Below are 26407 nucleotides of genomic sequence, written 5' to 3' on the forward strand. Positions count from 1 at the left end.
TTCCTGGTTTTTTGGTTCTTTCTATTGATCATGAACCATTGCTAAGAATTCCATTATTCAAATGTCATGAAGTCTATGTTTCCCTATTCACCCAAGCTAATCATATGTGGGTCACTCATGATGACAGCCATCAACAGTCAACAGGGTATGGATATTGGGTTGCATAAGTAACTTTGGAGAGTATGTGAAAGATTTGAGAGGAGCCAGTTTACGGATGAAACTCCAATACTCAGAATCCACTTCTGATGTCAGATCTTTTATCCCAGTCATTGAAAGAAGACTGGGATTTCCTGAATAAACAAGGCTTTAAAGCAATCCATATTTTAGGTGCGAATCGATAATGCTATTGATGCTATTGAATTATATACTTCAAGGTGAAAATTTTCTAAAGGGTAAACATGTAGTCTTCCCAGCTGCTTTATTTTACATTACAGGAAAATACAAAAGGAAAAGACTAAATAGAATAAATTAGTACTGCTGAAGAAATTATAAAAATGATCACTGAAAATCATTTCACTTTTATGGTAGTCTATGTTTTAGGAGTGTAACTTTATTGTCCATAATACCATGGTATCCAGTTGGAGATGTTTTCTGAGAACTTTTCATTATTATGATATTTACTCTAGACTGGTTTTCTGTTACTAAATGTTTCCTGCTTAAATATGATGCAAGGAGCTTGGATTTGAAGAAGAAAAGATGAGGGGTCCTGGGTGAGATGATGTAACCACTCTCCTTGGAAACCTATCTTTTGGGGGAGGAGCACTCCTTACAGGCATGGACTGCTCTCAAATTGGACCAGCCCTCTATGCCTGGACTAATCCTCTGGGACCAGTGGGGTCTCTACAAACCCTTCCTAACAAGGACTAGCTGTCCTAAAGTCTGTCTGCCTGAGGATTTAGTTAATGACCTTGGCTAAGTTCTTCTTGGGGTACATTCTGTTGTCAGAAGGAAGCTGTAATTCTAGCCTACAAAAGTCCATTTACATGAAGATAGATGTGGTACCAGTCAACATAGGAGGCCTTGGAAATAAAAAAGGGCTTGTTCAATGTGCCACGTTAGCAGGAGTTCATTTGGGGTTTTACTTCAAAGTGGAGCATCGCCAAGAGACTGCTGTCTTGCAGAGAAGGTGCAATATGTCATTGATGTAGGTACTCACCCACTGGTACTCAAAAAGATGACTGGGTTTCTAGCTATCACTGTATTTCCTTTACTAGTATCACCATCTATCTAGCCACTCAGAGCAGCATACATTTTAAAAGCAAGATGCTTTTAATATGCTATACTGGTACAAATAAATGAACATACGCTTCCTTGGGTATTTAATATGGCTGACTGGAATTCTGCCCAAGGTTATTGTTAGACATTTTCCTATTGGTTCATGTCCAAATGCAATACCCATTTCTTACAGATTGATAATAGTCATGTGTATTACCCATAGAATCAATGAATTTATATATCTCAGTATTCTCCTAAGCACCCATTTGTCTAATGCTAAATTCCTTATGGAAAAAAAGCTTATATCAAATAGAAGGTCAGCACTTTGCTTTATTTTGGTGTTTGGGCATTTAGAAATAAAAAAGGTACATAGGTCATCATTCAGGCAATGCAGAGGATTTAAAGCATCCAATGATAGAGGATTTTAGGAAGTAACTGAGAGAAAACTCAGTCCCATACCAAGCAGATTCACAGTCAGCCAAAGGGTGACAACTTCTAAATACAGCAATATACCAGGTGATGTGGAGAGAAATAAAAGAAGCGACTCCACAGCCCCCACTTTTAAAGATCACTTCCACTTAATAGAAGATCTAATAGAAGTCTAGTGTGTGGATATTTGCCAAGATGCTGAAATCCCTTAAGAGAACCTTCTCGTAACTGTGACCTTAATATATTGGGCCTTCCAAAAAAGCCATATTTTATCCATTGAGTGGAAGAAGTTCTCAGCAGGGAGGGCTGTGTTAACCTTATCCCCAAGTTAAGACAAGTCCCACCATTTGAGGGTAAGATTACATTTTAAAAGCTTTAGTTGGGGCTGGAGAGATGGCTCAGCGGTTAAGAGCACTGACTGCTCTTCCAGAGGTCCTGAGTTCAATTCCCAGCAACCACATGGTGGCTTATAACCATCTGTAATGGGATCTGATGCCCTCTTCTGGTGTGTCTGAAGAGAGCAATGGTCTAATTGTATACTCATAAACATAAAATAAATAAATTAAAAAAAAATAAAATAAAAGCTTTAGTTGTATTTGGGGACAAGAAAAGGATCAATCTGGAGCTAGGGCAATAACTCAGTTGGTAAAGAGCTTGTCTTACTAACATGAAGACCTGAGATTGATTCCTAGCACTCATGTAAAAGCTGGGCATCGTGCCGCACACCTATAATCTCAGTACTGGGAAGATGGACACAGGAGGATTTTGCTGGCCAGCCAATCTAGCTGAACTGGTGACTTTCAGGTTCAGTAAGAGACTCTCTCAAAATATAATGTGGAGATCAACTGAGGACTACCCATGTAATCTCTGGCCCTGCAACTACACATGTATACCTCCACACATACATACAAATGCATGCACACACACACACACACACACACACACGGACCAGTCTATTTTTAGGGTCTCTTAAAGACCTATTTTTTAATTGGTTATTTTATTTGTTTTCATTTCAAATGTTGTCCCCCTTCCCAGGTTCCCTTCTGCAAGCACTGTATCCCATTCCCCTCTCCCCCTGCCTCTATGAGGTTGCTCCCTACCTACTTATCCACTCCCACCATACCACCCTAGTATCCTCCTATCCTGAGGCATCGAGCCTCCACAGGACCAAAGGCCTCCCCTCCCATTGATGCCAGATAAGGCCATCCTCTGCTACATCTGTGGCTAGAGCCACAGTCCCTCCTTGTGTATTCTTCGGTTGATGTTTTAGTCCCTGGAAGCTCTGGGGGTCTGGTTGGTTGATACTGTTGGTCTTTCTATGGGGTTGCAATCCCGACTTCAACTCCTTCAGTCCTTCCCCTAACTCTTTCCTTGGAGTCCCCATGCTCAGTCCAATGGTTGGCTGTGAGCATCTGCCTCTGTATTGGTCAGGTGCTGGAATTCACAGGCCTAATGAATGAAACTAGAAAATATCCTGAGTGAGGTAACCCAGGCATAAAAGAACACACATGGTATACACTCACTGATAAGTGGATATTAGCCCAAAAACTAAATACCCACCATACAACCCACAAACCATATGAAGCTCAAGAAGAAGGAAGATCAAAGTGTGGATGCTTTCCTACTTAGAAGGGGGAACAAAATAATTATGGGAGGTAGAGGAAGGGAGGGATCTGGGAGGGAAAGAGGAGGGGAGGATAAAAGGGAGACAGAATCAGGTGTGAGAGGAGACAGGGGAGAAGTACAGAGGGTCAGGATATTAAACAGAGTGTGTAGCAATGGGGGATGGATAACTGGGGGTAGCCACTAGAAAGCCCCAGATGCCAGGGAAGCAAGAGGCTCCCAGGAGCCAATGGTAATGACTTTAGCTGAAATACCCAACAAAGGGGAGAGAGAACCTGTAGAGACCATATCCAGTGGATAGGCACAGCCCCAGAGGGATGGAGCCACCCACCCATCTCAAAAATTTTAACCTAGAAATGTTAAACAAACAATATATTTTTTCCAGAGACCGCTCCACCTAGGGATCCATCCCATCTGCTGACACCAAACCCAGACACTATTGCTTAAAGACCTATTGTAAGTGGCATACTCCAGCCTTTAGAATAGTAGTATCCAAGGGAAGTAGAATTCAAGCCATATGTGTAATTTAAAATTATCTAACAGCCACAGTTTAAAAAGTGAAAAAATATATAGATGTATCATTTTTAAAAAAGATGTATTATATATATATATATATATATATATATATATATATATGCAGCTGCCTTCAGAAACACCAGAAGAAGGCAACAGATTCCATTACAGATGGTTGTGAGTTACCATGTGGTTGCTGGGAATTGAACTCAGGACCCCTGGAAGAGCAGTCAATGCTCTTAACTGCTGAGCCATTTCTCCAGCCCCTATGTATGTTATTTAGTGCCATGTATCATGAATATTATGTCAACATGGCATCCATATAAAAGTATTATTTATTATTTTATATGTGCGTACATGTTTATGTGTGAGGGTACATAAGATGGCACATGTGATTACAGATATGTGGCTACTACATTTAGCATTCATATGGTTTCTGAGGATCTGAACTCAGGCAATCAAGCTTGGGTGACAAGTGCTCTTACCTACGAGGCCATTTTCTACTGTTTTTTTTACACAAGTCTAAAATCCAGAATATATATACATATATATATATGTGTGTGTGTATGTGTGTATATGTATGCATATATATTACTTTAAAATATTGTTTGGATTTGAACCCTGTAACAAGGGACTGCCGTGCATATTTTACATACCAAAGTAGACCTGGCTTCCAGGTTCTCCCAGCTTCCTTCAGTCCCTACCTGGCATACTCTGCCTCCAACCCTGAACTTTCCAGCCCAAGGCCTTGGCTTCCCTTCCCCCAGAGGCTTGCTCTCACTCTTCTCTCTCTGCATGTGCCCTTTCTTTCTTTCTCTCTCCCTCCCCTACCCCCCTTTCCCTGTCTTGGTCCTTGGGACCATTGACCTTGACAGTTCAAAAGCAGCTTCCCAATAAACCTGCCTTTAATATAATCTAATCTGGCTTGAATTGGCTTATTTCACCAGTATCAGAGAAATAACCTATCATATATCTCAATTCAAAATAGATTTTCAAGTGCTCAGTGGTCATATACAGCTTTAGAGTAAACTCAGACACCTTTATACCTAGTCCAATTCATGTAAGTAGCTTTTTTGTATACAGTTCATGTAGGGTTGGGATTATAGCTCAGTGGTGGAACACTTACCTATTATCCAACCCCCAATACTGCCAAAAGAAAGAAATCTTCAGTGTTCAATGCATCCATACATATATGTTGGGTACCACCACCTCCTATTTTATACTCTTGTATTTTCTTTGTTAAGCTATTCTGTTTCAGTTAGAATATTGCAGTAATCTAGATGAGAATTAATGAGTTTTAGTTTATGGCATGAATGGGGGAAGGAGAACTTGGGAGATATTTAAGAGGCAAATGCATCAGGATCTGGTAATCTGGTCTGAAGCTGGGGCAGGGTCCAGGAAGGCTAGTTTTTCTGGCTCCAGCAATATGAATATGGTCACCACAAGCGAGCATCAGGAGTGAGAAGTGTGTGCAAGGCACCATGGGGATTTCCATTTAGTATTATCTAGTCAGTGTTATTTGTGGAGTTCAGGAGAGACTTTGGAATTAAAGGCAGAGACTGTAGGAACAGCATGGAAGAGGTGGCCATCAAATTGAGTGAGTGTGAGTCACCTTAGAAGGAAGTGGATTGAAATAATGACCAAGAAAGATGCCTCGGGATAGTACTAATGGTGGGTGACTCACTCCTGGAATACCAGCACTTGGAGGCTAAAATGGTATCTTGTCTAGATTTATACCAACTTGAAATAATCTAGAGTTATTTGGGCAGAGGGGACTCTTAGTTGAGAAATGCCTCCAAAAGTATGCATTGCTCTGGGCTTGGTAGCACACATCTTTAAATCCCAGCACTTGGGAGGCAAAGGAAGGTGGATGTCTGTGAGCTTGAGGTCTACCTTAGGGAGTTACAGGACAGCCAGGGTTACATAGAGAGACATGTCTCTAAAAACAAAGATATATCTATAGGTAAGACTGTAGTGCATTTTCTTGATTGATGACTGATATGAGAAGGCCTGGCCTATCACTACATATGGTGATACCCCTAGGCCAGTATCTGGGTTCTCAGAAAAAAAGCGGGTTAAGCAAGCCAGTAAGCAGCAGTCCTCCATGGCTTCTGTATCAGTTCTTGCCTCCAGGTTCCTACCCTGTTTAAGTTCCTGCTCTGACTTCCCTCCATGATAAAAGAGTGAGGTGTGGAAGTATAAACTGAAGTAAACCCTCTCCTCCCTAAATTGCTTTTTGCTCACGGTGTTTTATCCCGGCAGTAGAAACTCTAGTTACAATAGATGGGAAGGTTAACAAGTGTGAGCCTAGCCTGGGCTATATAACAAGACTTTGTTTTTAAAATAACAACAACAAAAAACCCTACATAAATAAAATCTTAACAAAACCAATCACCAGTCACATCAAACAATCCTGTAACGAAGCTAACTCTAGGACACTATCTTAGTCACAGTTACTATTGCTGTGATGAAATACTATGACCACACACAACTTGGGGAGAAAAGGGTTTATTTAGCTTATATATCCCAAGTCAGAGTGTGTTATGGGAAGCCAATATAGGACCTAGAGACTGGAGCTGATGCAGAGGCCATGGAGGGGTGCTGCTTACTGGCTTGCTTCCCTCCACTTGCTCAGCCTGCTTTCTTATAGAAAGCACCAGGACCACCAGCCAAGGAGTACCCCAACCTACAATGAGATGAGCCCTCCCCCACTGATCACTAATTAAGAAAATGAACTGGGCCCTTCCTCATCAATCATCAATCAAGAAAATAGTCCACAAATTTGCCCACATGGGCCTAGTCTTCTAGAGACATTTTCTCAGTTAAGGTTCCCTCTTCTCAGATGATACTAGTTTTTATGTCAAGCTGACATAAAACCAGCCAGCACCGAATCAATGCACACTAAACAATGTACATTATTTTGTTCTTGGAGGAAGAGAACAGAAGAGCTGAAGATAAATCTATCAGAATATTCCTAATTTTTGCCTGAAATTCGGCTAAGTTAATCTACTTTTATCCTCAGATCTTTCCAGGACAGAATCTCAAGGAAGACACAGAAAGAGGCAACAGAGGAAGGATTATGGAAAGGGAAGAGAAATGTATTTCTCAAATGACTGAGAGATCAAGGTACCAAGGGCAGGGTGAATTCCCAGAGAGAACAGCCAAAGTCAGCAGAGAGAGCAAATGAGGTGAAAAGACAGAAGGAAGAATTTCAGATTGGATTTCTGAGATAGTCAATAGTTATGTTTTGGTAAAGCTGTGTGAGTTTGGGTTCAATTAAGTTATGGGAAAGAATAGTGCAAGTTGAGGGTCCCTCTTATCTGATAACATTCTGCTGATGTCTGTAAAGGGACAGGAAAGTAGTAGTGGCTTGATTCTGGCAGATGCAGAAGTATCATTTTGTGGTATTCTGGGATGTTGGATCCTGTCACAGAATGGTTTTCAGAGGTTGTTAGACTGGGAGTAGGAAGAGGGAGAAATGGCTAGACATAGTTTGTCTGGTAAAATACCACACAAGCATGAAGATCTGTGTTGGATCTAGAACTTGGGACAACGTCAGAAGCTCATGATCCCAGTTCTGTGGAGTGAAAAGGCTCTTTGATCTCTACACACACACACACACACACACACACACAGAGAGAGAGAGAGAGAGAGAGAGAGAGACAGAGACAGAGACAGAGACAGAGACAGAGACAGAGAAAGACAGAGAGAGACAGAGAGACAGAGACAGACAGACAGAAGCAGAGAGAAACAGAGAAAGAGAGACAGACACACACAGAGAGACACAGAGACAGAAATGGAGGTGGTAGGGAGTATGCTGGTTCTTGATAACAAATCAGGTCATTTGTGGCCTCTGGAGCACTACAGCTGCCAGCAAGAGGAACCTAGGATTAGGCAGAGAGAACTAGCCTGGCTCGAGGTGCAAAGGCTAAGGGCTGGTGAAACTGAAAGTTTCCATTCACCAAAGCCTGCTGTGTCACACAGTTTTATTGTGAAATTATTATTATTATTATTATTATTATTATTATTGTGTGGATTTGAGCAAATCACATTTCTTCTATATCCCAACTGTACCACCCCAAAGGAGTGAAACAGGTGATGGTTTTACCATGGAGTGTGATCCGCTGCTGTATATGTGACCAGTCAAAAGTCAGGGCTCTGCCACTCCGTTCTGTGCTTCTGTTTCATCTCATCCATTTGGAGACAAACTAGGTTGAATGGGTTTTTGTTGTTGTTGTTTTGTTTTTGATAAGACACACTGGCTAAATATGTGTAAGAAATGTTCACAAAGTACTTTGAAATTTTACATTAATGTACCAAACCACTTCTTCTGATTTCTGCTTTTTGTCTCGGATGCCTCCTCAAAAGAGTGAATGTATTCCAAATTGTATTTGTTACATTCTATTCATTGTTTAAAAAAAGCTATGTTGAATCTTCTCTTCATGCGAACAATAGTCTCCTAATTTACCTGTTTCATAATACTGAAGTTTAAAACATTGGCTTTCTTTGAGGCATGGCAGTATCACATTGAATTAGAGAAGTTTTCTTAACAGAGGCTGTCCATCTAAGTTCAATGCTTGGGGTTAAAACCCAGCATCAGGAAAAACAATAGTCTTGAAGGTCTTGTGTCTTTAGCTAGTGCCTGAGCAAAGCTTCTCTGTAACTCTTAGGGAAATAAACATAGAAAAAGAATTATTCCATCTGATCACAGGGGGCAGGATGAGAAAGAGAATGGAAGGAAGGTAGGAATGAAGTCAGTCATTGCAAGCCAGGCCTATTTTCTTCCAATAATCTCCCAGGTAACAGCCTCTACCTTGCTAGGGTCTGATTACCCGTTGCTGGCCTCAGACCATAGTATTATTGTTTTAACATTCCTACCTTCCTCTTTATCCCAGCATGAACTGGGTTATAAGGGAGGCTGGAGAAGCTGACCCTGCTTGGGGAAAGACAGTTTAGCACTCAATGATCTTGAAGGCGGACTTGAAAACACAGTGATTAGAAAATAAAGCAGTGAGCCCTGGTAGTGTAAGCCTGTGTAATAATGTGCAGGGCCACACAGGGCTAGCCTATTGAGCAGGATTCATTTTCATATAATCTCCTCCCTCCAGCCCAAGTCTTTGACTTTGGGGTTTTTGTTTTCCTCTCTGTAATTCATGCATGCTGAACCTGACATCAGTGTAAAAGGACGCTGAGGGTTATTTAAATGGGCATTTAAGAAAAATAACAACAGCAATAATAGGTTAATAGAAACATCATGAATGATGTGTAGAGCTTATTGCCAAATGAATGATGTTGAAAGCCCATTCCTAGGACACACAGGTCTCTAGGCTTCATCTCTAGTATGCCTAATAGTGACTGCAGGCACAGTCACATAATAATAAACTGTATTGTAGCTCCAAATTGTTTAGTTATAAGGTAATTGTTCTATACTGGTTCCAGGCTGGAGGTCTTACTCATTTTTCTCGGTAGGTGATAGAGAAATGGTACAGCCATTCATGGTCACACTGTATTGGGCACTGTGTTGAATGTTCTATATGTGTTAAACACGTACAAATAGATCACAGACTCGTGACATATGAATTACAATTCTTCACACTAAAAGAAAATCATGAAAAAAAAATCCCCTGATTTAGATCCGTCTGACTTCTAAACTATATACATGTCTCAAACCAGTGAGCTATGAGTTATCTGCTCAAGGCCCCAGAGGATTCAGAAGCAACATGTGTGGGGATGCACTTTGTAGAATGCTGGATTTAGACCTCTGGTGTAACACTTTTAAATTTTAGGACTGAGAAACAAATCCAATATCTAGCTTTTTGTAGTAGAATTAGAAATTCAAAGTAAGTACTTTTTTTTTTTTTTTTTTTTTTTTGCAATTCTGGGGACTGAGCTCAGGGTTTTTCATGTTAGGTATGTGGTTTACTAATTCTTTTATGAAGAAACTTGTACATATAATCAGAGCTACCCAGCCCCCTAGTGTGTTTTACCTAAATTCTCAGTAGAATAGGACTGGGCAAATAAATTGTAGTCTATATGGCAATGAGAATGAAGACTAGACAACCAACTACAAGAATGTAGCTAAATCTCACAAGCCAGACATATGGACGGCATGGACGGCATGGTTTCCTTTCCACAAAATACAAACTGAGATAGGCAGAGCTCACCAATGCTATTAGAAATCAGCATAGTGGGAGGGGCGAGGGATGGATGATAGCAAAGGTCAGTGACTTGCTTTGGATGCTGTGTATGCCCAGGGTTTAAAGGGGAACCAAAAAGAGCAGTCGTTAAGGCTACCCAATCCTCTCCATATTAGCCTGTCTCTGCATGAATTCTGGTTAAATTGCTCTTCTTCACCCCACAATCTACCAGGATGAGACCCTGGGAGCAGCATTTTGAGGGCTAATAGAGGAAGGTCCCATAAAGAAGACAGAATGGTATTTCTCATATAGTTCGGAGACCAGGAGTCCAAGAATAACACCATCACCTCATTGATGATACCCCCATTTCCCCAAAAAATAATAAACTAGTTTTGGTTTTAAGAAGTCATATATTTTGCAGAGTATACCTTCTTTGGAGCATATTTGTCCATTGTTCAGAAAAACACTTTTATTATTAAAGTACAATCTTGTGCATACTTCCAGCTGAGCCATGTTAGAAATAGCTGTATTCAATGTGACTGCATAGCAAACCTCCCACACTACGTAATTTGTTCTGATGCTTGTTTCTTCCAACCCTCAGCAATGTTTTCTATATGTCTTCTAAACATATTTTCTGACAAAAGAATGTGTTTTACTTTGACATTGTTTTTTTTTTTTTCATCCTTCATGTTAGAGTTATTTGTTTTACTGTGGCAGGAAGAACAGGGTGTTGTTTTTTTTTTTCTTTCAAAATACAGGAAACTGAAAAAATACTTCTAAATATTTATCACTACATGTGACAGTATTTTTAAGTGCTGAGTTGAGTATCCTATGACTCAAAACATGAAACTTAAAAGAATCATTTGTCTTCATGTTCTGAACGCTTCATTTTAGGATACCATGATAATTACAATAGTTTTATAGTACCTCCATTCGCTAATATCTTGAGGTATGATATATGCTCAAACTGGAACATCTTGGCATTTCTAATAGTCTTCTATATAATAATTTTCATTTCAGCTGTCTTCTTGTGAGATCAGATTAAGTTGTCATTGGTTGTGCCTGATCACGTGGCTGATGCAGAATTCATACAGGCAACAGAAGCATCAGCTCTGCTGTCCTTCCTTTTCCTCGTCCTTCTCTTCCTCTTCTATGGTTCACTGTTCTTTCTTTGTTTGCTTCATTTTGTTTCCTTTCAATTTTTTAAAGACAGAGTTAATGTATCTGAGACTGACCTCCAACTTGCTATACAGCCAAGGATGACCTTGAACTTCTGATCCTCCTGCCTGTACCTCCCCAGTCCTGAGATTAGAGGCCTGTGCTGTGGAGCCTGTTTTTTTGTGTGGTACTGGGGATCAAGCTCATGGCTTCCTATATGCTAGACAAGCACTCTGCCAACTGAGCTGCATAGCCAACCCTTACCCTGCCATTTTCTTGTTGTTTACCAGTGCTGCTTCCCTATTTTATTGCAAGAAATGTTTTTTGAAAGACTTACTGTTGTTTTTAATTATGTGTATGCAGGGGTATGTGCACATGAGTGTCAATACCTTCAGAGGGAAGAGGCATGGGATTCTCCTGGAGCTGGAGATATAAGCAATTGTTAGCTGCCTAGATGTGGTTGCTGGGAAACAAATTCAGGTCCTCTTCAAGAGCAGTATGGGCTCTTGACCACTGAACCATCTCTCCAGCCCTTCGTTGCAGGAATGTTTTAAGCCACTAACTGATCTTATGAGTATCTGGTTGGCTAAAATTAGATAATACATTCCAAAAGGCATTGATCAAAGCCTAGGTGAGCTATAAGGCAGGCCACCCAATTTGCACCCCCTCCCCCAGGCCATTGTATACTTTACTATGACAGAGATGGCGTGCCAGTGTAAATCCACATGTTAGAATTAGATCTTAGCAATGCTGCCTTTCTTGATTACTGACATGAAAAGTAATTGTAAAAAGTACAGGACTCACTGTCCTCACTGTCCACTGCATTGTCTTCTGCTTTGCATAGAAGGAACCAGTGGTTTACACATTCCAAGTCTTGCCGTTGGGTGCTGCTGTAATGGGGGAGATCTGCATTTATAGACTCTGTTTGGTTCCTCTTCTCCACTGTTGTTGCTGTTGTGGTTGTTGTTGTTGTTCTGGGCTCTGCCTTGCATGGACAGTGTTATGAAGGCAAACCTTCAAAACAAAACTGTCTTCATCCAGGAGCTGTTGTTGAACTGGTAGGAATTGTGACTGCATCAGGCAACAGATCTTTTTAGGTAGCACTGTGCAGGGGATTTTTTCTAGAACTTGCCACCAGGAACGCTGGCCTTTTCCTCAATAGTTTTCTTCTTCTTTTTTCTTAGACATAAGAACAATGGCTACCTTTATTCTCCTTGTTGCTAGGACTGCATAGAGTTAAAGCCATTTTTGTAGTCTGCCTCTCAAAAGTGCTGATGGTACAGCACGCACTCCTGCATTCCGTGTGCTTACTTCGATCTTGATCTTATCTTCTGGCAGCTAGAGATAGAGCCCGCAGGCTCTCACATGCCACGTAGGCAGTCCTGTAGCCGAGCTGCACCCCCAGCTCTTACCCCAAGGTCTGTTAAGAAACTCACCTATATTTCCTTATTCCTCCAAATAAAGCAAGTTTTAAACTGCCAATTTTTACTGCTTTTAAGCCACTTTAAGGTTTTGGGAGAAGGATGTGGGATAAGACAACTAATGTTCATATTGAAGCTCAACCGCCTACGAGAACATAACTTAGAGTAAGGCATTTCTTACCTCCAGGTAACAATTCTTAGTACCAGTGCCTATTAATGGCATGGACATGAGATCTGTTAACTGTAAGCTGCACTTGCATTTCAGAGCAGTCATGTGTGAAACAGCAGGCAACACTGGTTATAAGACAAGATGTATTGGGAGACACCGTCTAATCTTGAACCCATTACAATTGGAGGGGAGGAAACAAATATTTTATAATCAGTGAAACGTGATTTCAGGTTTAGTTCTAAGATTCCTCATGCTATTTGAAAGTCACTGTTGTGTGTTCCAAAGCAACATTGGAGGGGCTTGTGCTTATGGATGGTCCTTGTATTAAGAAAGCTCACATACCAGGGCATAATACAGTTTCTCTCCCCTGATCTCCAAAGGACCAGTAATTACTAGTCTGATTTAGATGCAGGTGCTTAGGCACTCTTTTTAAATTGATGTTGTTGGGTTTTTTGTTGTTGTTGTTGTTTATTTTTTGAGACAAAGTTTCTCTGTGTAGCCCTGGCTGTTCTACAACTCGCTCTGTAGCCAGGTTGGCCTAGAACTCAGAGATTCACCTGCTTCTGCCTCCCGAGTGTTGGGATTAAAAGTGTATGCCACCACTGCCTGGCTGTTTTTTTTTTTTTAATTTGTGTTTTGCTTTGTTTTTGAGATGAGGTCTTATTCTGTATCCTTAGCTGTCCTATAAACTCTTTATTGTAGCCCAGGATGGCTTAAACTCATAGTTATACAGCTGCCTCTGCCTCTCAAGTGCTGGGATCAAAGTCATACATTATCACATATGACTGGCCTAATTTTTGTTTTTGAAAAGTGAACTGTCAAACCCACCTCTATTACCCATTCCCTCTTCTCTAATGCCTCCCCTTTCTCTGTCAGCAGGCTTCCCTCTCTACATCATGTGCTGTCTTATTTTTAAGCCCACTGAATCCACTTAGTGCTGCCTGTATGGACAGGGGTAGAGGACCATTTATTGGAGCATGGGTAGCCTCTCAGGTGCTGAATCCCTGAAGAAAACTGACTCCTTTGCCAGCAGCCATTCACTGCCAATAGCTTCTCTAGTTGTGGCGATACTTTGTGACTCCCTCCCTGATCCAGTTCGAGTTTGGACTTTATCTGGCTTGATTTTGTGTAGCTTTTGTGCAGGAGTGTACAGTCACTGCCAGTTCATAACTATAACAACCCTCTCACGCCCAGATAACTGCATTGAAATAGTTGTGTGGGTTTTTTTTTTTTTTCCTTAATGGAGTTCCTACAAGGCAAATCTAAATAAAGTTGCAAATGCATTTAAAAAAATATTTCAGGTAACTTTTTAACTGTGCTATATTGTTTTGCTTTTAAACAGCTTCAACCTCTTTATTCCCAACAATAGAAATGTGGGCAAAGGACAGGTTATTCTCAGAAGAAAATACAAATGGCTAATAAACATTTGAAAAATGTTCAATCTTTCCTGTAATCAAAATAATGCAAATTGAAACAGCATGATGCCATTTTTTTGGTCTATAAAATTGACAAAGATAATACTTCATGCCAGCGAGATGGCAACAAGATAGGCACTTTTCATACATTGTAACGTGAGTGTGAATGATACAGCCTTTGTAGAAGGTAATTTACCAATAGATGTTAAAACATTCTTCAAATGTTTATGTTTAAAATGTTTACACCCCTGATCTAAATAATTTAGCTCCTAGGCATCCATTCAAAGAAAACAACCACAGTTTCAGAATTATGTTTAGAATGCTACCTTTTTAAGAAAATATATTTTAAATTAACCCTTAATATTAGGGAACTACTTAAGACTTTTTTTCAGGATATGTTTTATTTTTAATTATGTGCATATGTACATGTCTGTGTGTGGGTATATGTATGTGTGTGCACAGGTGCCTACAGAACCCAAAGAGGGTGTCCGTTCCTTGCAGCTGGAGCTATAGGCTGCTGCAAACTGCCAGATGTGGGTGCTAGGAACTGAACTTGGGTCCTCTACAAGAGCAATATGCAATTTTAAACATAGAGCAATCTCTCAGACTCTGTATGATTTTCATATCCAGTGTAATATTTTATTGTCTTCCAAATTAGTGAGGTTAAAAACTAATTCAATGATATGATAAGACTGTCATGATGTACTGGGTAAAGAAAGTGCTTATGCAGTAAAGTTGTAAAGTTTTTAGTATGTATACATGGCATATCGAAAAGGCTAAAGCTAAACCATAAGGTATTACCATCAGTTGACTCTGGAAAAGAGAATTAAATTATTTGATGTTTGTTTTCTCTTAACTTTCCCTAGATTCCTAAATTATATACTATGATGATAAGAGACATTTAGAACATACTGTTAATATGTGTACTTTCTTCCTGAGTTTAATGCCTATTTCTGTCTTTATCAGCAATCACTTTCTCCAGTTACTATCCAACTAGTATTTGTTAAGGACCTACTCTGGGTCTAGGACTGCACTGGGGAGTGGAGCTATAGTGACAAAGATGGCAGACCAAGTCCTTGCTTTCTGGAGTTTTCATTATGATGGAAAAAGACTGTCTACAAATTTAGTGTCTCCTTATTTGCCAACTTGGACCCTTCTTCCTATTGCCTTCATGCTTTTAGATGTTATAATATGAATTCATTCCAATTGCTTTAAGTATTACTTATATTGAGTCATCTTCTAGAGCCCTATTGCCAGCTTTTAGTGCTCTCTCCCAAATTTCAGTCTTGTACATACAGGCCTAACATCCCTACATGGAGATCTAACAGTAATGTCTGAGTGAGGGAGTGAGAACAGAACCCAAATCTTTCTATCCTTCCTACCACAGACATCTGCTTTTAGAACCTTTTCCATCCAGAGAACAGTGACCCAGGGGCTCCCATTTTTCTGCCCAGTTACTTTGGAATTATCCTAACTCCTTATCTTTTTCATATTCTGTATCCAATCTATTATAAATTTTACTTACTCAAAAACCTATGTAAAATCTGATGTCTCATTACCTCTACTGCAGTGGTTTTGTTTCTACCTTAGATCTTTTACTAGTTTGTTCTCAACGTATTTGCTAAGGCCCTGTTAAAGTGCAGTCAAAGCCAGGTGTGGTGGTGCACGCCTTTAATCCCAGCATAGGAAAGGCTAAGAAACAGGAATCAAGAGTTCAGACCACCACCAGATAAATAGTGAGTTCAAGGGCAGCCTGGGCTACATAAGACCTTGTCTCAAAAAGAGAACAAAAACCAGAGACTAGACAGATGACTCACTAGGGAAGAGTGCTTGCAATCCAAGCATGAGAACTTGAGTTTTAATTTCAGCGTCCATGTTTTAAAAAAAAAAAAGATGTAACCACATACACGCATATAACCCAGTGCTGCAGGGGAGAGGTGGGGTGAGTCCTAACTAGGGCTAACTAACTGTCAGCCTAGCCGGGCAGTGGTGGCGCACGCCTTTAATCCCAGCACTTGGGAGGCAGAGGCAGGTGGATTTCTGAGTTCGATGCCAGCCTGGTCTACAGAGTGAGTTCCAGGACAGCCAGGGCTACACAGAGAAACCCTGTCTCTGAAAAACAAAAACAAAAAAACCCAAAAACTAATTGTCAGCCTAGCTTCAGTTTCAGTGACAGACCCTGTCTAAAAGAAAAAGGCAGAGAGTGCTAAAGAAGGATACCTGGGTATCCTCCTGGCCTCCAGATTCAAACACACAGGTAATGTGCATCCAGTCCTCACGCATATGCATAAACACATAAACACACACACACACACACACACACACACCACTTACATGAAAAGATCAGATCACTCTTGCTTGCTTCTCTCTTCTTTCTCCTCCCTTTCTACCGGGAATTGAATCTAAACTCTCAGCCATCCTAGGCAAACACCACCACTGAGGTATGTCCAACCTCTTCTTACTTTTATTTGGAGACAAGGTCTTGAACCCACTCTGTAGCCCAGGCAGGTCTTGCACTTCAGCATTCTGAGTAGCTGAGATTATAGGCCTGCCATTGTCTTTCTCCCTCATTTATTTGCGAGCTCCCTATTACCTTTCTTCACTTTATTTACTACCTATCCTCGCCTTAGTTTTTTCATAGCGCGCAATCACCACTTAACACACTGCATATATTTTACATTCTTCCTGTTGTTTCTCATTAGTGTTCAGTTAGGAAGACAGAATTTTTGTTGTTGTTTGTTTGTTTGGTTAGTTGGTTGGATTTTTTTGTTTGTTATTGCCTCTGATGTGACCTCAGAATCTACAACAGTACCTAACACACACCAAGTACTACTCACATGGGATAAAATGTTGAACAAAGGGATAATTGGTAGATATTATGACAGTGATTTAAATCTTTCAAAAACACAATTGAGTTCTAAAACTTCCCTGTGCATAGGAATTATGTCAGCTAGTTTATAGTTAATAGCTGAATGCTTTTATTTTCCATAAGACCTACTCTCTATATTAAGGACACCTGAGCCTTGATTAAATTTTCTGCAATTCTGAAATCACAGAAGAGGAAAAATATTTCTTTAAATTTATTTTTACATTCTGTAGATGACATGAATATGTTATCATTATAAGAACAAAGCAAAATAACTCATATATCTTCTTTCCAAGGAGGTAATTAAGTGCCTGCTGTTTATTCTTCTAGGCTAAGTAGCCCTTTCTGTGATAACAGAAATGTTCTCTGTCTGCCATATGTACTTATTAAATACTTTCAGTGTGGCTAGCATAACTGAGATTCTGTTTTAAATTTTGTTTCATATTAAGTATCATGTTAGTTTAAATAGTCACATGTGAACACTAGCTATCATGTCAGCATAATTGTTATCTATTTCTACCTCACCCTTCCCCTTCTTTTTAAATCATAAATGATATTACAACGTATTAACATGCATGTATACTGTTTAGGGATTTCCATCTTGCATTCAGTGAAATACCTTAGGAGTGATTCCTTCTTGATGCACATACATCTGCCCCAGTCTTTGTGGTGACGCCTATCACTTCTTCATGTGTACACACTATAGTTAACAAAATGAGAAAAAGGTACTTCTTGGTGTTGAGCCACATTCTGGACCTCATTATCCTTCACTTCATGGATTTTTACTTGCAAGACATTCATATCAACTGTGTGATTTGGGATTCTACATAATCAATGACCTAATTCAAGACTCTAGTGACTTGTGTATTTAAGACCTATGATCAACTGTTTTGTTTATTTATCTTTTTCTATCTTGCAATCAGATTAAACTTTTATGATCCTAAGTTAAATCTAGGTTTAAAATTATGTTCAGAGATGAGAAATAGAATTTTTTATGATGCCTTTTTAAAATTCTGAACTTGCAGTTCTCAGTCTGATCAGTCCAGTTGTTGTCAGTCAGCAATGCATAGTAAATAAGTACAGGTATTATGTGTCATTTTTGCACTCCAGTAATAATTGTATCATGCCTTTTATATTGTACCTGATAGCTATCTCTGTGTGCATGTACATGCATGTGTATGTGTGTGTGCAGGTGTGGGCATGTAGCTCTGTGTGCATATGCACTTGCTTGCACACACACCTGCAGAAGTCCTGCTGTGTAACTCAAGCTGCCCTTGAACTCCTATGTGGCCTAATCTGGCTGGGAACTCATGAGCCTCCTACCTCAGTCTCTCAAGTACACTCCCAGCTATGTAACAGTTTTTGTTTTAGGTAAATATTTGACAAGTCTCAGTAAAAGGGATTCTGTAAAGCAATATCCAATATACAATGTCCTTCCCTTTGCAAAGCCTTTTGGGAGTATAGCTTTTGTATGGCACCATGGTACAGTGTACATAACTGGAACACATGTAAAATGGGAAGCATATTTGCAAGCGATGGTTGGTGTTCTGAAATCCTAAATTAGGCAAGAGGACTTTTTACTCTGACCTAGAACCAAATCTGTGGTCTTCGAAGGCTCGTGTACATGTGAGGTCTGGGGCACTGGGCCAGAGCTTCTTATCCCTTGAAAGTTGTCACTCTTATGCTGAACAGTCTCTTGTGTCTCTTGTGTCCCAACTTTGAATGTGGACTATGGTTCTCCAGGGAGGTGTGGTCTATAGTTCTGATGACACCCACTATTCTAGTTACTTGATTTCTATGAATTGTACATTGAAAAGAATGTGTCTTTGGTTACAAATATGAAATGATTGGAAATTGTGTTTGCCTTTTGAATTACTATCTTTTCATGTTCTGAAAGGGCCACTCTTCACTTTGGTAGATTGCTGCCCCAGAGTCATCTCTCTTTCCTGCCTTTCTTAATTGTTCCATTATTTGCCTACCTCCCAGACCCCTAGCATCACTTAACTGTGTATCTTGTACTAGAAACACTAGAAAAGGTGATCTGGGTTCCTTAGAGACTAAGCTGAGGCTTGAGGCTTGCCAATGACTACATGCTTCACTAAGTCAGGGTGAAAATATCTGCCATGTGCTTTTACTTCTTCAGTTAATTGTTTTGAGTTTCCCTTTCTGGATTATCAGGCATTTCAGTATCTTTCTGTGTTCTCTTCCTCATCTTGTCTAAAAATTTGAATGTTTACTCAGTTCAGAGGGAGCCAAAAGGACAATTGAGTCTAAAGGATTTACCACTGCTATGGCTATGGCTTCTTGACATCAATTGATATCACTATTGCAGATGGGTCCTGCATAGTTCGCTAGAGATTGTACCTTTCCTACAGAGTTTCTGTACAAACTAAATGAGCAAATATATTTGACATTTTATATGTATCACTGGGTAGACAATCAAAGACTTAGTTGTTATACTGTTATTGGGCCCACATTTTCATGGCTTAACAAAAGGCCTATCTCCAGAATACATCAGAGTATCCCAGTAAGCATTTGGGCTTTGTAAAGGTTGAGGAGTAGGTAGGGACCATGGTCCCTTGTAGACATCTAGATAGGTTAAAGGCCAGATTGGCTCCATCCTATCTTCTCCTAGGAGATACCAGGTATTGTTCTAAGCTGAACCCATTGCCTGTCTGTAGAGAAAACAGAACCTAATGAGCATAGATTCCTTAGACATTAAGTGATTTACTTTGCTCTTTAAAGGGAGTTTTTTTTAAATTGTAGTCTGATGTGTTCAGACTGAAAACAATATTATTTCAAGTCACAGAAAGTAGTTGCTATTTATCAGGCCCTCACCAAGTCTTGCTGAATATATAGACTTTAATTACTTTTATTATTATTATTATTATTATTATTATTATTATTATTAATTTGTAAGTATGTAGGTCATAAAAGAACTTTGTGGAGTCTGATCTCTCCTTCTGCCTTTAGGGTTCTAGGAACTGAACTTGGGCAGCTGGGCTTGCATGGAAAGCACCTTTACCCACTGATCCATCTCTTTGTTACAACATAGCATCAAATGCTCAACCCAATATGTCGACTCAGCATCACTTGGAAAGGAAATCTTCTGGAAGGCAGGGTTTCAACTTATTTACTTCTGCATTGTCCCTGTTCTAGGCATGATTGCTTTCTATATTACACAAAACAAGCCCTTGCCATCCCAACCGCAGTTTCAGATGCTCATCTGTGTGCATGCTGCACACACAAGCACACGTATGCACTTAGGGGGTCTGTCTGTCTTCCTTCTCTTCAGTCTTCCCATTTCCTTACTTCTGGGTCACGAGAATCAACAACAAAATGCACAGCACACATAAAACCATCTTTATCGTTCAGTACAACTTCTCTCTGTTTTAAAGGCCAGCTTTCACACCCTCTTAATACATCTTCCTTATGGGAAGACAGCACTTTGTCTAGTAAGCTTTATGGCTAGTACATAAAAATATTTCTAAATAGTCATTTTTTGAGATTATTTGGTAAAGATTAACTGTTCATATACACATGCAAATGAAACCGCTGTGTAAAATCCAAATATGTGAAGACTGAAGCAGAGTTCCATGTTAGCCTGGACTAAATAGCAAGTTACAGCTAACCTGGGCTAGCATGATGGTAAGGCTGTATCTTTAAAAATCCTTACAATAACAACAAAACTGAAACAGATAAGAAATCATTAGTATAAGATATTTTCATTTGGGTCTGGAGAGATGGCTGAACAGTTAAGAGTACTTGCTACTCTTCTAGGAGACCTAGGTTTGGTTCTCAGTACCTGTGTCAGGTAGCTCACAACTACCTGTAACAACTACCTGTAACTCCAGCTGCAGGGGATTGGCTGCCCTCTTCTGGTTCCTGTGGGTACCCACAAACATGAGGCTTATTCACACACAGACGTGTACATGAGCGCACGCGCGCGCACACACACACACACACACACACACACACACACACACAAACACTTTCATTTGCAAGCACTTTACTAATTTAGATTGGGTTGTTATAATGCATTCCTGTGTCATTTTTCTTGTTTGTATGGAGAACTGCATTATCTATCGTGGTACAATAATAGGTAGTGCTATGTGTGATCTAACGAGGAAGGAAAACAGTTGTAGGTACAATGTATTCACTACCAAGTATAGCATACATATAATCTCTGTTTCTCAGAACAATCCTGTAAAATAGTTACCCCTTTTACAGATGAGACGGAGTCCAGATACATTACAGAACTTGCTTTTAGGAATAAAGTCAAATAACTCTTTGACCACATGTATAGCTAGTTCCTGTTAAAGGGATGATATTGGGCCATCTATGATTTTCCCTGCCATAGACATTGGACCCAAGGGTGCACCTGACACAGCTCTAGCCAAGTCTGGTTGTATTCTGATTTGAAATGAGCTTAGCCAGACAGATTCTACTCTATAATTTTTTTTGGTTGTGTGTGTATGTGTGTGTGTGTGTGTGTGTGTGTGTGTTACTGGGAAGGGTACCCAGGGCCTTGTATGTGCTAGGCAAGCACTCTACTACTGAGGAGATCATGAGTTCAAAGTCAGCCTAGGCTACCTGGCAAAACTTTGTCTCGATACAAGCAAGCAAGCAAGCAAGCAAGCAAGCAAGCAAGTAAGCAACCTCAGAAGCAGCTTGTGAAGACAGACTTGAGAAAGCCATGTGGAGCCACATATAAACGGAAGTTCTGAGGAAGGGGAAGCAAGCAGAGACCTGACTGTGGTAGAAGATGCAAGGGAATGGGGATGGAACAGAAACACAGGCTGCAAACAGACAGGTTGGTGCAGAACACTTGGCACGCTGAGGGCACACTCTACTTATTTCCTCTTTCTCCACTTACTGTGCCTCAAAATACATCACCCACCCTAGAGCTAACTCTAGTGCATGTCTTAAGCCAGAAGAGTCTAATCAAAGTGTACACTCTGCAAGAGCTACAAAGGAGATTTGAGCAGGAGTCTTACAAATACAGATGGTATTCCTTTGTCACGTTACACACATTTCTCTGCTTTACTAGAGCCCCCCAAATCACCTTAAGTATCTGAGAAAAAAACAAACCAAAACAAAACAAAAAGTGGAGTTGCATTCCCCAATTCTTTTTCGCCAGAGTCTTGGTTTGTTTTGAGAGCCCTGAAGGACAGGGTGGGAGGTATGGAAGTGTCAGGCAACTAACTAGGAGATCTCCAAACAAAACTGCAGCAGGATTCCTGCCTCAGAGTAGAAGGCACTGAATGGGGCCAGAGTTTGCTTCTTGTCAGTGTAGAGAACATGGTGTCTTAGAGAACATGATGTCTTGGAGAACATGGTCTTGTCAAGAGCAAGGACTAACTTCCAGGCATGATAGCGCACGCCTACTAGCCCAGCACTCAGGAGGATGAGGTAGGAGGATTCTGAGGTCAAGGTCAGCTTGGGATATGTAACAAGGCCCTGACTTCAAAAAATAATTAAAAAGCCAACTTTAGCCCTACATCTAGCCTTAGATTTTCATATAGTGCCTGACATAGATTTGAGTGAATAAATAACTGGAGAAATATGAATAAATCAATGGCAGATGTAAATCACATCCCCTGTTCAAATGTCTAGCTCCTCTCAGTCACATCTTTCAAAGTTAAGACATACCACCTGTCTCCATATCTAATGAACAATTCATGTAGCACTGTGAGTAATGTTTGCAGTGACTGGTGAACCTTAGCTTAAAACAAAAATAAAAACAAAAAAAATGAGGTGACTGTGGTAATGACGTAGCTCAAAGACTGCGAATGGACAACTCTGGATTGCCCTGTTTACAAAAAACACCGCCTGCTTTGTCTTCCTCTGTCTGGAGAGAGTGAGGTTTTCATTTTAAGAGGCTGACTAAAAAATGCAGGGCCACTTCCTGGGCAGGCTTCCAAGTGACTACATCTTTCTCACAGCGTTCCCCAGAGCCTCAGCCCAAGCTGCCTGGGGCGGGGCCTCTAGCCATTGGTAGCTGGGGGAGCTACCACAGGAGCAGTTATCTGCAGCCCGCCAGAATTGCTGTGCTTTTAGGCTCTCTCCGGTGCAGATATCAGCCTTGGCCTTTACATTGAAGAGACATCAGCATCTGTGATTGGCCAGGCTGGTGTGTGTGTGTGTGTGTGTGCGCGCGCGTGTGTTTGTGTGTGTGTGTGTGTGTGTGTGTGTGTGTGTGTGTGTGTGTGTGTGGTGTGTGTATGTGAATTACAGGAGATGTCGTGCCACGCTTCTGAATATGAGGTTCCTTTCAGCCGAGTGTCCCGGGTGTGGGTGAGTCTAAATATCTGAAGACTGCCCTTGTTGGTTGGGAAATGCTCAAAGCAGGGCATTATGATTTTCCAAGGGCATGACTTAGCATATTTCTTAATCTTACTGAGCCTCGGTTGCCTTTTCTGTGAAATAGGCATAGTGTGATGGTATCCTATGGAGGGATAGGAATATGTACGCAGCTTAGTGTGTTGGGAGGCCAGAAAGAGATGGCATCTCATCGAACCCCTGGCATATGGTAGGCACCATACAGATCTATTGTTTCCTCTTTTTTATTTTATTTGTTCTTAGTTTTTTAAGACAGGGTCTCACGCTATAGCTCAGGCTGGCCTTGAACTCTCCATCCTCCTGTCTCAATCTCGTGAGTGTTGGGAGTACACGTGTAAGTCACCACGGCTGACTAGCTCTTAATACTCCTGATGCATCAGTTAAAGAGGAGGGGGAAGGGACTGTGACAAAGCTTTATTTCTAGGAGTACAATATTGCTCTGGCAGGCCCAGCAGATATATTCTACCTCTTCCCGATAGCCGCCTGGGTCTCACTCTCTGAAGCCTGAACCATTGTGGAACACTGAGGAACTTACTCCATAGCTCAGGCTGGCCTGGAACTTACTATGATCTATCTTCCTGCCTTGGGCTCTTCAGTTAAACACTGGGACTACAGGTGTGAGCCATTGTGACCTTCTCTTTTCTTGGAAACTTAGGGAGGAGGCTGCTGCTGAAGAAAGCTTTATCAGAATGGATTTCCCTTCTCTTTTTTTTCCCCTTCTAGACCCTGACTGCACCAGCCCCATTTGCTGATGAATCCAGCTGCCAGTGCCAAGCACCTCATGAAAAACTGACCATTGCTCAGGCCCGCTTAGGAACACCAGGTGAGGCTGTTCTCATTTCTCAAATGGGCTTTATCTCGACCTCTGAAGTTATCACAAAGCATGGTGTGAACAGTGCTTACTTTCAGAGTGGAATTTTGTGCTCTTAACACAGTGCGAGAATGGAGGACATTACTAGCGAGAAGTAGTTGAGTGTGAGGACTTGCAACTGTAATCTCAGCACTGGGGAGGCTGAAGCGGAAGGACAGCTGGGAATTCAGGAACAGCATGGGTTGTGTAGTGAGTTCAAGACAACCTGGGCTGCAGAGCAAGACCCTATTGTAAAAAAGGAATGACGCCAGCAATAACTTGGACAAGTCAAAGTTGCCAAGGTAAAATGCAGGAGATGCTTAAGCCCAAGCCCTGTCATGTATGAGTTCCATGGACTCTGGCAACTCAGGAAAAAGAGCTGGATTCATCTTTTCATTTGCAAAACAGGGACACTGTCTTGTTCCACTTGACTCTTGTGACAGGCAGGTTCTGTAAAAATTCCATTTTCAAGGTGTTGATGAACTGAGTCACTATAATTGTAACTGTTCTGAAATGTCTTCCTTTTTATGTTTTAAGTGAACCCCCAAACAGACTGGGTGGGTTCTGTTCTAGAAGTGCATTCCTCCATCCATTGGTCTATATCAGAGGACCAATGGGGAAGAGATGTAAAAGAAAGTATAAAGTACCATTTCTGCTTCCCATGGGCTTTCATGATAATTAAAGGGGCAAGGCTGTTAGACATGAAGTAAAAGCCACGAGCACATGTATGCACATACAACACTGATAAGTGACAGTTCAGAGAATGGCACATTCATGTGGCCTGGAGAGGTCAGGCAAGACTTAAGGGAGGGTGCAGAAAATAGCTGGTTCTTTTGAGAAAAGTTTTGGACCATGTCTATAGAAAAATAGTCATTCTGTACAGGTAAAATAGGAGCAGCACTGGGAAGCACAGAGCTAGAGAGCTGTCTGGGGGTAAATGTGGGTCAGTCCAGTCAGTTGGGATGAAGTTTAAAAAAAAATACAACTAGTTGAGTGAGTTGAGATTTAAGGCATTTATGATGGTAAAGCAGACTGAGCTTGTACTGCCACTGCAATACTCGGACAACCAAAGCTTAAAGGAATCCATGGGGTAAGGGACAGTGTATCAACTACTAGTGATAGGTCCTAAGGTCTTTATGGGTACCCTATTATTCTGTTTTCACAACTCAACATGGGCAGGACTTTCAGTATTTCACACATAAGGAAATGAAGGCTTAGAGAAGTTACAGAGCTGCCCAAGGTCCTTCAGCTGGCAAGTGGCAGAGTTTCTTATACTGGAGCCTGCATCAGAGTTACCTGCGGACATACAGATGTCTGGAACTACCCCACTGGAGTATCTGATTCTGTCCACAAGGGCTAGGGCCTGATAAGCTGCAACTCGTGACAACCTCCCAGGTGATGCTGCTGCTCTGGGAGCACGTGCTGAATAGGAAGGTTGAGGTCTCAGGGTCAGAATGTGCGCTATCTCATTTTTTTTTAATGTGGCATGTTTTTCTTCTCTTTTCTTTTTTTTATTGGATATTTTATTTACATTTCAAATGTTTTCCCCTTTCTAGATCTCTCCTATGGAAAGCCCCTATCCCATTGCCCCTTCCCTGCTTCTATGAGGGTGCTCCCCCACCCACCTACCCACCCACCCACCCACTCCGGTCTTCCGACCCTGGCATTCTCCTACACTGGGGCATCGAACCCCCTCAGGCCCAAGGGTCGCTCCTAGCATTTATGTCCAACAAGGCCATCCTCTGCCACATATGCAGCCGGAGCCATGGGTCCCTTCATGTGTAAAATCCCAGAAGACTAGAGAACTGGTGTCATAACTGGGTAGAGCTAGGACTTCAAGTCTCTATTGCCCCATAGCCCGACTTTATCCAGTACAAGGGCCTTCCCTGTGAGGGCTGTCCTCGGTGAGCCTCAGAACTAAGTGAAAATATTCTCAGGGCCTGAGATGTGGGTAGGAGATGTATGGGTACAGCAGATAATGCTTTCACTGTAATCATTTGCTGTGTTTTAACCTATGTCTATCTATCCATAGTCTCTCTCCCTGCCTACCTCCTCTCCCCTCTCTGCCCCTTCTCTCCTTTCTCATTCCCCCATCCCTTGAAGAGACCAAGAAACCAGGTTCCTCTTTTTTGCTTTGGGCCCTGTAGGAGTTTCCTAGTCTGGAAGTTGCTGACACATTACGATTTTAAAAAGTGATCTGACTGCAAAATCAAGTCTACAGATAGTCTTGAAATTTACTAAATGGCCTTTCCCCCAGTAATTATGGCAT

At 41.1% G+C, this 26407-nt stretch overlaps 1 protein-coding gene across 4 annotated transcripts in view; it reads left to right on the forward strand.

Moving 5' to 3' along the window:
* The window catches only part of Pcyt1b (phosphate cytidylyltransferase 1B, choline), an 89692-nt gene that overhangs the window by 22699 nt on the left and 40586 nt on the right, over positions 1-26407 (forward strand). For 3 of the 4 annotated variants that reach the window (XM_034485824.2, XM_034485822.2, XM_076918526.1), the window contains exon 2: positions 24012-24111. In XM_034485824.2, the coding sequence (XP_034341715.1) occupies positions 24012-24111 (100 nt within the window). Of the gene's footprint in view, positions 1-23039; positions 23244-24011; positions 24112-26407 lie in introns of those variants that run through there. The other variant, XM_076918525.1, reaches the window with a different exon arrangement.

The sequence above is a fragment of the Arvicanthis niloticus genome, chromosome X, assembly GCF_011762505.2.
Source record: "Arvicanthis niloticus isolate mArvNil1 chromosome X, mArvNil1.pat.X, whole genome shotgun sequence".
NCBI classification, from domain to species: Eukaryota; Metazoa; Chordata; class Mammalia; order Rodentia; family Muridae; genus Arvicanthis; species Arvicanthis niloticus.